At 40.6% G+C, this 13,037-nt stretch overlaps 1 protein-coding gene across 1 annotated transcript in view; it reads left to right on the top strand.

Annotated features, from left to right (window-relative positions):
- Nucleotides 1-13,037, top strand: part of Wdr35 (WD repeat domain 35) — a 53,766-nt gene that overhangs the window by 36,385 nt on the left and 4,344 nt on the right. The window contains exons 17-24 of the mRNA XM_028772218.1: nucleotides 3,139-3,219; nucleotides 4,792-4,928; nucleotides 5,260-5,463; nucleotides 6,865-7,011; nucleotides 8,476-8,608; nucleotides 10,278-10,388; nucleotides 11,304-11,468; nucleotides 12,384-12,524. Coding sequence (XP_028628051.1) covers nucleotides 3,139-3,219; nucleotides 4,792-4,928; nucleotides 5,260-5,463; nucleotides 6,865-7,011; nucleotides 8,476-8,608; nucleotides 10,278-10,388; nucleotides 11,304-11,468; nucleotides 12,384-12,524 — 1,119 coding nt within the window. The remainder of the gene's footprint in view (nucleotides 1-3,138; nucleotides 3,220-4,791; nucleotides 4,929-5,259; nucleotides 5,464-6,864; nucleotides 7,012-8,475; nucleotides 8,609-10,277; nucleotides 10,389-11,303; nucleotides 11,469-12,383; nucleotides 12,525-13,037) is intronic.

Below are 13,037 nucleotides of genomic sequence, written 5' to 3'. Positions count from 1 at the left end.
ACTCCCTGCTTGCTCAGCTGCTCTGCTGGTCCTTCCTCCAGATGCTCCTAGACTGTGAGAGGTAACCTGGACACAGAGCTACACAATAATATGTTCCTACAGGACATGCTCTCCACGTTAACACTCAGGAGATGAGCTGTGGTCTGACAGTTGGGAGATGGATAGTTTTTTTTTCTGTGCAAGGATAGATAAGAGATCTCTGTTCCCACGTTGAGAGGGAAAGAGGAGTTACCTCTTCCATTCCACAGTTGCTTGCGTTATCAGTGATCCCTGGAGCTGGCAGATTCTTTTTCAAAACCTCTTAAGCCTCTTGTCTAATTTATGAGGTGAAGGTAAAATTTGATAATATAATCTTTCAATCTAGTTAATTAGGTATGTTCAAGCCTCAGTGTGTCACTGTGTGCTGAGACTGATTGGGTAAGTCAGGAACTTCAGGATGCCTGCTGTGTTACACATGCTGTGAGGCCTCTGACTGTGCTGAGTGACAGAGACCCTAGTGCTTCTTGATACAGCGTACCAAAGCTTGGACGCCTGCCTTTGATAAAAATGCATACCTTGCATACTGCTTATGTGAGTGCACCCTGCTTTGTAGCTTATTAATATGACACACTGTATTCAGTTGAGGTATGGATGAATTACTACTGTATTTTGGAAAACAGTGTCGGTTGGTGTTATTTGGCCTAGTTAGCTCTGTCAACTTGACACGGCCTAGCATTACCCACAGTGAGAATCTTAATGGAAGGATTGTCCAGATCAGATTGCCCTGTGACCATATCTGTGGGATATCATCTTAATTGTTAATTGATATAGGCAGGCCAGCCCACTCTGACTGGGACCATTCCCTGAGTAGTTGATTCAGGGCTCTATTAAGAATGCTGGTTAAGGGCTGGAGAGATGGCTTGCAGGTTAAGACCATTGTCTGCTCTTCCAGAGGGTCTGAGTTCAATTCCAGCAGCCACATGGTGGCTCACAACCGTCTATATTGGGATCTGATGCCCTCTTCTGGTGTGCAGGTGTACATGAAGATAGAACACTAATATACATAAAACAAACATCTTTCTTTCTTTCTTCCTTCCTTCCTTCCTTCCTTCCTTCCTTCCTTCCTTCCTTCCTTCTTTCTTTTCTTTTCTTTTCTTTTTTAGAATTCTGGCTAAGTGTGAGCCTGCGAGAGAGCCAATAAGCTCCCTTACTCCGTGACTTCTGCTTTAAGCTGCTGAGTTCAGTGGTGGACTGTGATCTGGAGGTGTTAGCTTCCTTCCTTCGGCTGCTTTTGCTCACAGTGTTTATTACAGCAACAGAAAGGAAATCAGAGTATAACTTAAGTGGAAGCTGAGTTCTACAGAGGATGAATGGCCCGGAGCTTTTTGCACGTTTCTTGTAGGCCGACATTTATAAACCACTTTGAAAACTCTTCGCTCTGCTCTTCCTTCGTTTTTCCCATCCTCCCCTTCTCTGTTTTCCTATCATTTAAAGAACCTTTTATTAAAGCAGCAATCTTGTAATCCAAATTGTATGCTTTCTGCATAGTTATCAGTTCTGTTACATAAAGCAGCACAGATACCCTAAGGCATCCATCCCATAGTGAAGAATTACAAAATTAAAGGAATGCTTTTCATTTTGAACTTATTTTTCAGGATGGTGGTATATTTTTTAACCCACAGATTATCTTTTGTGACTTAATCTTTTAATCATTTTTCTTTGTTGTAGTATTTAATTAAAATGATTTTTTGTGATAAACATATTCGTACGAGTATATTTGGTTTATATAATTGTTTCAAATTAATCAAAACAGACAAAAGACTCTATGAGAAACATCTATACATATTCTTCTTTTCAAATTATATTTTGTTGTGATTCTGTGTGTGCCTGTGTGTGGCACTGTTTTGCTGGGACAAGGTCATGCCATATAACACAGGCTTGCCTCTTAATTTGTAATCTTCCTGCTTCCACCTCCCGTGTGCTGGGATTACTGTGTGAACTGCCAGCCTTGGCTCTGTTTATGTGTGCTTGTTACTCATAAAAACGTATTATCTGCCTTGTGCAGTACAATCACATTTTTAAAGATAACTAAAAGATTTTATAAACTTTTCTCATATAATTTGACTTTTAACTAGCAACTTGTGATTTTTCAAAGAAAAAAAAACCATATTTGAAACCCCATTAGCAGCCAGGCGGTGGTGGTGCATGCCTTTAATCCCAGCACTTGGGAGGCAGAGGCAGGTGGATTTCTGAGTTCGAGGCCAGCCTGGTCTACAGAGTGAGTCCCAGGACAGCCAGGACTACACAGAGAAACCCTGTCTCGAAAAACCTTAAAAAAAAAAAAGAAACCCCATTAGGAACATCTAGTGTACATTAGACAAGCCTCAATCTTGGGCATATTGAATTCAGGCTAGATAGTTTTACCTTTTATTTTCATTGTTTTGGTGTCTTTCTTTTATCATAATTATATATAATAGTATAGTATAATTATGCATACTTATATATTATAAAAATGAAAATATGATGATTTCCATTACTAGATACTATTATCCCTGTTTCTTCTATAGTATTCTTGGATGTACTAAGTAGTTTGCAGTATGTTTATTTTGGCTTATATGATATTAAATCTTTTTTTCTTTTTTTTTTTTTTGCTAAGGATGTAAGGCAGCTACTTTACCTTCTAATATGCAGATCCTACATGTTTTTTTCTGCAGCCATCTGTAGGATAAGAGACATACATGTAATATCCATGTATTTACATGTTGGCAAATAAAATCTTATGTAGGTAGTATATCAGAAACACAGAGGACAGAGTTAAGTTTGACGTGGGATTTGTGTGGTAGATGTAGTTAATTGGATCCAAATACAATGAGTATCATATTTACTAAGAATTGAGTTCATAATGTGGTCGGGTAAGAGGGCATCCTTCTCTTTTGGCGAAGTGTATAGAAACATAGAGTTGAAATGTGATACCAGCAGAAGTTCAGTGGCATGTATGGTGGTGTGGTAACCATTTAGATGATGGGCAGATGGCATTACTGACATTCTGAATTTCTTGTTTGATTGTAAGTTTTGACAATGTTGTTTAAAATGAGGATTCCTTATGGGGGTATGTCTTGTATGACAAGACATAACTCTCATTTTTTTTTGTCTTTAAAGGAACCCATTCAGACCTCTGGATATATTTGCAACTTTGAGGATTTGGAAATTAAATCTGTTCTCTTGGATGAGATACTGAAGGTAACTAACAACAGCACGCCCTTCACTTCTGCTGCTGCCTTGACTGAGCCTCCTGTGTGCAACAGGTAGCTCAGCGGCGCAGCTGGGCCTCAGGTCCAGCCCTGATCTGTTCCTTACTTATGCTTCACTTCCTAGGGGTTGGGGCTGATGGGTCTGGCTGCCCATAAAGAAGAGAACACCTGAGCTTTCTAATCAGTCAGTTGCATGTGGGGCAGAAGTGGGGAGAAGCTTAAAAGCTGTCAGCATATACTAGAATGAAGTTTTAGGGTGTTACATATGAGGATTGCCATGTTTGATTGGTGGTTCTTCTGTATGGATAGCAAGGTAAAGAGAGAGAGGTTTCCTGTGTTTAAGGTACATGGTCTGTGAAACAGTGAGCTTGTTTCTTGCCTTTCACTCCACATACAGGAACATCGGAGAGTAACCCTTCCCCAGTTATCCTTGCAAATGCAAGAAAAGCATCTTTTTATCACTGCCTTTGCTCTGTTCAAGTCTTAGGTGTTTTATAAACAGAGTTGGAGGTGGGTAGACTCCATCTAACGTGGCTGATGTGCATGCTTTGACAGAGCCAGCTTCTGGAGTCCTCCTCGTCTAGCACGGGTGTGCTCATCGTCTAGCACAGGTGTGCTGTAGTAGTGATTTTTCAGCCAGTGTATTTACGTCTATTTGAAAAATGAATAATGTTGTTTTTTTTAAAATTGTGGTTGCTATATAGAATTAAATCAATTTGAAGACAAAGTTTTAAAAACTAGTAGAAGTTGTACTTGGCATCAATTTAAGTCATTAACATTGTCTGAACATCATATAGTCTGTCCTCCCAACTGTCAATGAGAAGTGCTTGAACCCAAACCTCTCACTCCTCCCTTGCTAATTCCTGCTTGGTCCTCGTGAGTCTGCTAAGGACGTTGTCTCAGTGCTGAGTAGGGAGTAAGGAGGGGCTGGCTGCTTGCCAGTGTTTGCTCTCTAAGACCCACCATTACTGCTCTTCACATGGGATCTAAGTGTTCTAAGTGGTTCTTTCCCTCACTGTGTGGATGTGTGGGACATTGCAAATTGATTGTACCTACTTGTTTCTTTTCTTTGGCCTTGTGGCTCTCTGGAGAGACAGACCTTGCGTTGTGTTGTTCTGGTGAGCATTCGAGTTAGGGTAGGAAGTGGTGATGGCGCCCACCCTCCTTTCTCCCATCTCTCTTGCTTGGTAGTCATGAAGCCACAGTACCATCTCCTGTGGGCAAGAGAGGATGGGAGGACACGGGAGTACAAGTGGCCGAATGCGTTTTCTGCTCATTGAAGGTGGGGTATGATTGTGGAAAAAAGAATTACATCTGGGGGAAATGGAGTTGACAGAAACCAAGGAACCCTTTCTGCTGTCGTTGACACCTCTGTGTAGGAAGCTTGATTGCCCATGGGAGACTCCATTTCTGTGTTTTCCAAATATGTCTTCAGACCCAAATGTGGGGATTTCTTTTTCTTTGTTCTACTCACTAGCTTGTTTTATTTTATTTTAGCTGTAGGGAAGACATAGACTGCGCAGGTGTCCTTCTGAATTCCCTGTCTCATCTTCACTTTCAGAACCCAGAGCACCCTAGCAAGGATTACATAATCAACTTTGAGATCCGGTCCCTGCGAGATAGCAGAGCATTGATTGAGAAAGTTGGAATTGAAGACGCGTCTCAATTCATAGAGGACAATCCACACCCCCGGCTTTGGTATTTTAAAGAACCCCAACACCTGCCAAAGTCAGGTGTATGCTTTTAAAGTCCCAGCTCTGTCACTCTCTATTCCTACACTAGCATCCTAATTGGAACTGGTGTCTCTTTTTGGTTTTCTTCTCAAAATTTAGAAACTTGCTTTTCATATGCCAGTTCTTAGTATAAGCATGTTACATGAAAAAAAAATATTTGCATGTGCTAAAATAGTTATTTTTCACTGGAATTCACCAGATTTTTTTTTTTTACGATGTCTTACTAATTGAATCCTATATAAGCCTTGTTTGTTAGTCATATGTAATAGGTTTTCTATGTCTTTTTTAAAACGAAGGCGCCTGCTGGCTGAAGCTGCCCTGCAGAAGCTGGACTTGTACACCGCACAGCAAGCGTTTGTGCGCTGCAAGGATTACCAAGGCATCAAGTTTGTGAAGCGCCTGGGCAATCTGCAGAGCGAGTCAATGAAGCAGGCTGAAGTCATTGCCTACTTTGGCAGGTTTGAAGAGGCCGAAAGGATGTATTTAGATATGGACAGAAGGTAAGTTATGATGGCAGCCACCCCCAAGTATTTTCAGTTCATATGTTTACAAATGGAGACTGTAAAGTTGACTAAATTTATTGTACCGTTTCTTTTAGAAAGTAATTTTCATTTTGGAATACAACTGGGCATTTCGCATACCTTATTAGTTTATATTTTATAAATTAGGAGCAGTTTTCTTCTCTGCTTTTGTTTTATTATTTTTAAGTTTTTTTTCCGTGTGTGTGTTTACATGTGTGAATTTCTGGAGGTCAGAGGTCAGTGTTGGGTGGCTTTCACTACTGTTCTCCACCTCAGTGAGACACAGCCTCTCACTGCACCTGGAGCTTGAAGCTTTGGCTAGGCTAGCTGGCCAGCAAGTGCCCAGGGGCTGGCTGGCTGCTCAGTGCCGGGTCACAGATGCAGCAGCTGTGTCAGGCTGTCAGGCGGGTGCTAAGGACCCCTGCTCTGTTTCCATGTGTTAATCCATGACAACAGAGATTTTGTTCATTTAGTAAAGAAAAAAGTTGCTACGTCTATAGAGTCTGGAGACTTTTTATTAATTATTATATAGTCATAATTAGGGTTTTATTTACTGAGGCTATCATTTAATTTTTTCTCTTGGGGATCATAAAATAAAAATCAAAAGATAAAATCAAAATCAAAAGAGAACTAATTATCCAGCAGATAATTGGTTTGCTCAACAAGTTGGAAATCCAGGAAAAGAAGACTTGAAACAGCTTTTTTTGATGTTTGTTTCTTGAGACAGGGTTTCTCTGTGTAGCCCTGGCTGTCTTGGAACTCACTCTGTAGACCAGGCCGGCTTCAAACTCAGAAATCTGCCTGCCTCTGCCTCCCAAGTGCTGGGATTAAAGGCGTGCGCCACCGCCTCCCAGCTCAGACGCAGCTTTTTACTTTGGTGTTTTGTGTTTTGTTTTGTTTTATTGCCTGGGTGATTTATAAAGGACAGAGATGCTTTCTCACAGTTCTGGAGGCTGGGAAGTCCCAGGCTGAGGGTCTAGCAGATTTGATGTCCGGTAGGAGCCGAGTCTGTGCTTTCAGAATGATGCCTTGCATTTTCATGGGGCAAAAGGACACAAGCTTTCTCTGGCGTCTTCCTCATGAAGCTGTTAATCGTCTCACAAAAGCGGCCTGATCACTTCCCCGACACACCAGGTCTTGCTGCTACCACAATTACCACAACTGGGATTAAATTTCAACAGGAGATTTGAGAGGCCACACCTTCAAACTATAACTTCTGCTCTGTCCCAGCTGCCTCTTATTGGCCAGGCTGTTTCCAGAGTGCTCTGATAGACTCAAAGCACCTAGAACTGTGTCTAGCACAAAGCAAGCAACTGAAAAATTTTATAGAGTGGATTAATGATGAATGAGTGAATGAATACTTTTTTTTTTTTTTGGTAGAGACCTTGCTATTGGTCTGAGGCTGAAATTGGGGGACTGGTTCAGAGTACTGCAACTCCTGAAAACTGGATCTGGTGACGCAGACGACAGTCTCCTTGAACAAGCCCACAATGCCATTGGAGACTACTTTGCTGATCGACAGAAGTGGTGTGTGAGCTCCCTGGATGCCTGGTGCATTCTTGCATGCTTAGAGTTATTGCTACCCAGAGTGCGTCTCCAGGAAATAGTGCTGTCAGAATGAAGGGCCTTCTAAATCCTAAAATTCAAACGTCTCTGTAATGCATTTGCTCTCTGGATGTAGGACATTTTTGACCTGAGAGATGAGCACAGTATAACTCTGCCATCTACACACGTGAATCTTGTACCTAGCTTCAGAAAGCATTCTACTGTTTTTGAGCTCACAACCTAGGATGTTACATGTAACCATGAGGTTTTCCACCTGCACCCCAGTTCCTGAATAACAACTCGGAAGCTTATTATTTATTAGCAGTGCTTATGGCCTTAAACTAGGACTTGTTCCCCGACCAGCTCATAACTTATATGACCTGTTTATTCTATTCTATGTCTGACACATGGCTGGTTACCTCTCCTCCGTTTCGTAATCCGTCTACTTGGAGTCTGGTGTGAATCTTCTCATGCCTATCTCCCAAAGTTCTTTTCTCTCTGCCAGAACTCCCTACCTTCTATTTCCTGCCTTTTGCTAATAGGCCATCAGTGTTTTATTGAAAGGTGATGCTTCCACACAGTACACAAGAGAGTCCCTCTACAGTTATATGTATGATTTATTTTTGATCATAGTAAATTATTTTATATTTACTTGTTTTGCTATAGATTGTTTTCAGAAAGCATTGCTTTATTTGTAAGTTTTCATTGGGATCAATATGCTTATTTATGTCAGTGATACAAGTACTTATATGATATTGTATATGTGAAGCATTCAAAGAATATTACAGGTAGAATATACTTCATTTTCTTTAGATCTTAAAAAATTGTGTGTTTTAAAGGTATTGTGTTGTGTGTAGTTTTACCCTCTACCTGCCTTTACTCTTCTGAGAGGTGACATCGCTACCAGCCCCCACCCAGCTTCCCTTGAGTCCTCGAGCAAAAGACACATATACAGTTTGAACCTTTCCTACTTGCCTTTTTGGCACAATTGCTGGGCGCTTCTGTCTCCCACCTAGAAAATTGTACCCTTATCAGTTTCTTGTCTCCATCTCTCCCACCTGCTCTAAACTTCAGTTTCTAAACTCCTCTGACCACCTGCTTGTAGGAGTGGCCCATGTGGCCACTCCACTTTGAGATCTCACATGGTTTCCTGGTTCTCTTCTCTCCAAACTCTGTGGCAAACTCCATTCTCCTCCCTAGAGTCTCCTGCCTGCCTCCAAGGACCTCCCACCCGTATCTTCCGCCCAGCAATTGGCCCATGGCTTTCTTTACTGACAGATCAAGAACCAATTGGGGAATAGGACCTTAGCATCAGAACCACCCCCTTCAGTATTGTATAACTCAAAATGATAACACAAATATATCCTAATGAAAGGATATTTTATGGAAGTTCTTGTTTATCTGGAGACTCACATACTGATTGTGAAGTATTTTTTCCACCCATAGGCTGAATGCTGTACAATATTATGTAAAAGGCAGAAACCAGGAGCGCCTTGCTGAATGCTATTATATGCTAGAAGATTATGAGGGGTTAGAAAATCTTGCCAATTCTCTTCCAGAAAACCATAAGTTGCTTCCAGTAAGTATTCCAAATTTTAGTTTTTGGTGTTGGCTTATTTATAAAATATTTATTTTTAATCAGGAAATATCTTTTGCAGCAACAAAAACTGAAAGCTAATTTATAATATCATAGTTTTTTAGACATGAGGTGATACTTATATTGCATTTTGAAACCATTATGCTAGTATTAGAGGATGCCAGAGCTGCAAGGAGAAATCACTGAGATGCTTAGTACCTCACCAGAGCAGAGCTTCATGTGGGCCCTTCAGTTGCAGGGGACAGACACAGAGGCTGCACAACAATGACAGAGTATCCAGAGAGGTGTACAACATTTTTTAGCAATTCTACTTTTTGGGCTTTGTAAGTTTTATTTTGTAATTAGAATGTATTATTTTATAAGTATAGGCATTACTTTTAAAAATGTAGTTGGGCACAACATATGCATTTATATATCCAAAATTATTAATTTATTTGTTACATGTTTTGCCTGTGTATGTCTGTGTCCCACATACATGCAGTTGTCTCAGAGGCCAGAAGAGGGTAGATCCCCTGGGACTGGAGGTAAAGGTGGTTGTGAGCCTCTGTGGGGATATTGGGAATCAGAGTAGCCAGCATTCTTAACCACTGAGCCATTTCACTAGCACACCCACCGCCAGTATTTTTGAGGATGATAGGGAGAGAAAACTCTAATTAGTAATGTTGAAAGAAACAAAAAGATGACAGTAAGGTTTGTGGTGATTGTGTGTTTCCTAGCCTCCTCAGAAGGTGGGTGCCCCGGCCTCAGCTACTTTCTGAGGAAGCTGTTTTGGGTTTAGCTTCTAAAACTGATGAAGGCAGTGTTTCCGTTTTCCTTCTTGACTTTTGCCATGCTAGGATTTAAACCTGCCACTTGACCATCCAACTGTCCCCCACCCCAGCATGCCTCTGCCTGCCTGCCCGCCCATCCATCCATCCATCCATCCATCCATCCATCCATCCATCCATCTATTGTTTGATTGTGGTTAGAGATGTGGACCATGAGGCATTTCTTAAATTTGTTTTGTCTCATGTATCTCAGGCTGCCTTGAATTCACTGTGTAGCAGCCATGGGCAAACTTGAACTTTTGATGCTCCTGCCTCTAGTGCTGGGAACATACCACATTGCCTGTTTATGCAGTACTGGAGACCAATCCCAGGGCTTTGAGCTTGCCAGGCAACAGTCTACATACTGAGCCTCACTCATCCCAAGTCCTGGGGTATTTCTTAAGATTAGGAGATTGAACATAACAACAGTTCCTTGGTACATATCATCATCATCATCATCATCATCATCCATCATTTTTAACACTACCCACCACGATGCATGCTTTCTTTTTTCCCTTTTTCTTTCTTTTCTGTGGACAGTCTGTATAGGTGGTTTTAAACTTATAGCAATGCTCCTCCTCCCCTCAGGCTGCTAATCTGAAGGAGGGGGGCAGGACAGTGTCTTCAGGGCCTGAGCCACTGAAGTGCTAGATCTATGAAGTGGACACTGTAACACCCATGCCAACCTGTAGTCTGTCTGAAAGAAAAATCACTGTAACTACCGATGTAGTATTCAGGTGTCCCCCCAGCTTAGTGTTCACATGTCCCTGTCGAGTTTGGGTAAATTAAAATCTAAGTAATTGCCTGGGTCTGTGAAATCTGATAAAACTGTTTGGTGCTTACAGGAAATAGCCCAGATGTTTGTGAGAGTTGGAATGTGTGAGCAAGCCGTGAGCGCGTTCTTGAAGTGTAACCAACCAAAGGCAGCAGTGGACACCTGTGTACACCTGAACCAAGTGAGGAACGGACAGCTGCTGTCGCAGGGATTCTTAGGAGAAAGTGAAATGAAGGTCACTGGAGTGGTCTCCAGTGTGAGGCTGGGAGGGGAAGGAGCTAGCTCAAGGCTATTCTAAGTGGAGCATGGAATGGGTGGCCTTTGTACTTAACCTCCTGTGCTACCACAAGCGGTGGCCTGCTCACAGCTTAGCCAACCAGGGGACACAGAACAGACCTGTGCCTTCAAGTTTTTATCTGGAAGTAATTTCATAATTTTCTGCATTTTGTTAGGTTTGGGTTTTGTTTCTCAGAAGGGTCCAGGTTAATGGTCATTCATAGCCTGAGGAGAGAATCGAGTGACTTGATCAATATTTATTTTGGCAAATCTATTTCCTTTCTCTTTTATAGAAAACATGCATTTGATATTTTAAAAAAACCCTCAAATTTAAAATCAAAGTGCAGGATTATTACAGAAATGGTTGGCTTTCAGTATATTCTTCTAAGTATTTTCTTTGATGTGTTTTAAAAGATCTGTCTGCCTTATAAAGATAATTTATAAATGTTATATCTGATAGGATATTTTCTTAAATGAAGCTGTGTTTTGTTTTATGATAAAGACTAAAAAACCGGATTCTTTTTCTAGCTTACAATATGTGCAGCAAGAGAACTGTAAGATTAATGTGGTTATAAATTTTGAGGCTTTCATTTTCAAATGTACTTGTCCAAGCTATCCCTCTTAGATGATGCCGTCATTTTGCAATGCTTGCCTGTAACGTGTTTGACTGCTCCAACCTCACAGATGGCTCGAACATCGACTGCTTTGCTGTATTTGAAGCAGTGCTTCCATATATTACACACATAGGCCGCATTGTGGGGAGCTTAGCATGTAAGTTATTTACATATTGGGTGACTGAATAGTATGTTGTTTTTCCTAGTGGAACAAAGCCGTCGAACTGGCTAAAAGTCACAGCATGAAGGAGATTGGTTCTCTGTTAGCTAGGTACGCGTCCCATTTACTGGAGAAGAACAAGACTCTCGACGCCATTGAGCTCTATAGGAAAGCCAGCTACTTTTTCGATGCAGCTAAGCTGATGTATAAGGTAACGCAGAGTCCTGCTGAAGATGGACTTGCCCTCGTTACAGCCTTTTTAACTTGAAGCTTTATTATTAAAAAACTTGCAAATAAACATCACAAGCCAAAATTAAGTAGACCCAAAGTTTATACATCTCAGTGAACTTCTATCCAGTTAGAGTAGCCATTCAAGTATATGTTCATGCTTGCTAATCACCATCAAACCAGAGAAATCCACAACAGAATGAGAATGAGAACAATTAGCTTTACATCTTCTTCTATAGCTTATAAAATGGATTCTGTTTTCTGTGTAAACAAGTGTCTGTCACAGCGCAACCCTCCTTGCAGCAGCTTTGTGTATTGCTGCCATCAACTGACAAGGATAATTGCAGAGGCCAGAAACTTGCCTGTTCCTAAACAACTTTGTGTTTGGTATAGAAGCTAACCAAGAATTTAAGAATTACCTGGGGTTGTTAAGAACAAATTCTTTTAACTGGAATTAAATCCTTATAAAAGGCACAAATTTTAAAACAAATTAGTCCTTAAAATGTACAAATTTTAAAACAACATATTCTTTTAATATCCATAATACAGTATTAATACACACACTTTTTATACTCTATTGGCTGCTTTTCTTGCTTAATAATTTCCTCAAATCACTTAAATTTAAACTTCTAAAGGACACACTACTTTCTCCACTCAGATTTTGTTATTTTTTTAATAGATGTTACTTTTAAGACTGTTAGTTTCTGTTCAAGTGGCTAAATTTTGATGAAAAGACCATGGCTTTTAAAATCTGAAACGTAATTACATTTATATTCCATTGTGTCCCTCTCCCTCCTCTTTTAAAGAATCAAATTTCAGTTAATTTTGTAAATGGTTTTAGTTGTACAAATATACATCAAGAAGTAAGTATCCTACCAACTGTCTGGAATGTTTCAAGATTGCAGACGAAGAGGCGAAGAAAAGGACGAAGCCTCTGCGTGTGAAGAAGCTGTACGTGCTGTCGGCCCTGCTCATTGAGCAGTATCACGAGCAGATGAAGAACGCCCAGCGCGGCAAAGTTAAAGGCAAGAACTCAGAGGTGACTAGGATGCGCACGCAGCTCAAGTAGCATTGTCAGGTCACCATGACTGCTCTCCCCGGAGCAGCTCTTTCATTTGTAGGCCTGGGTTTATTTCTTTAAAGGGGCTTAACAAACAGTAATGCCTCATTCAAAATAAGTATGCAGATTTAGAACTTTCTCTTTGGGAATTTAGAGGACTGTTTTTCTTTAAGATCAGTTTCTTTGATGCTTTATTTTTTGTTCAAGTGTTTACTTGCCTAGTAAGTTCTCCATTCTTAATCAGAGAATTTAAAAAACCTTCTTAGAATATAAATCTAGTTTACTGTAAATTTCACATTGACTTAAAGTTTAATCCGTTCTATTTTAAACTTTGAGCTTGCCAATTTACATAACTGAGCTATGATGGAAACCGTAGCTCTGTGCTGACAGGGGAGATGGTAAACTGTGTGAAGCTGTGAGGCTGTCTCAGACCTAACCTTCCTACTGTTATGTTATGTTATGTTATGTTATGTTATGTTATGTTATGTTATG

The sequence above is a fragment of the Grammomys surdaster genome, unplaced genomic scaffold (genome assembly GCF_004785775.1).
Source record: "Grammomys surdaster isolate TR1022 unplaced genomic scaffold, NIH_TR_1.0 212, whole genome shotgun sequence".
Classification (NCBI taxonomy): Eukaryota; Metazoa; Chordata; class Mammalia; order Rodentia; family Muridae; genus Grammomys; species Grammomys surdaster.
Note: the sequence above shows the minus strand (reverse complement) of the source record. Positions and strands in the feature narration are given on the sequence as shown.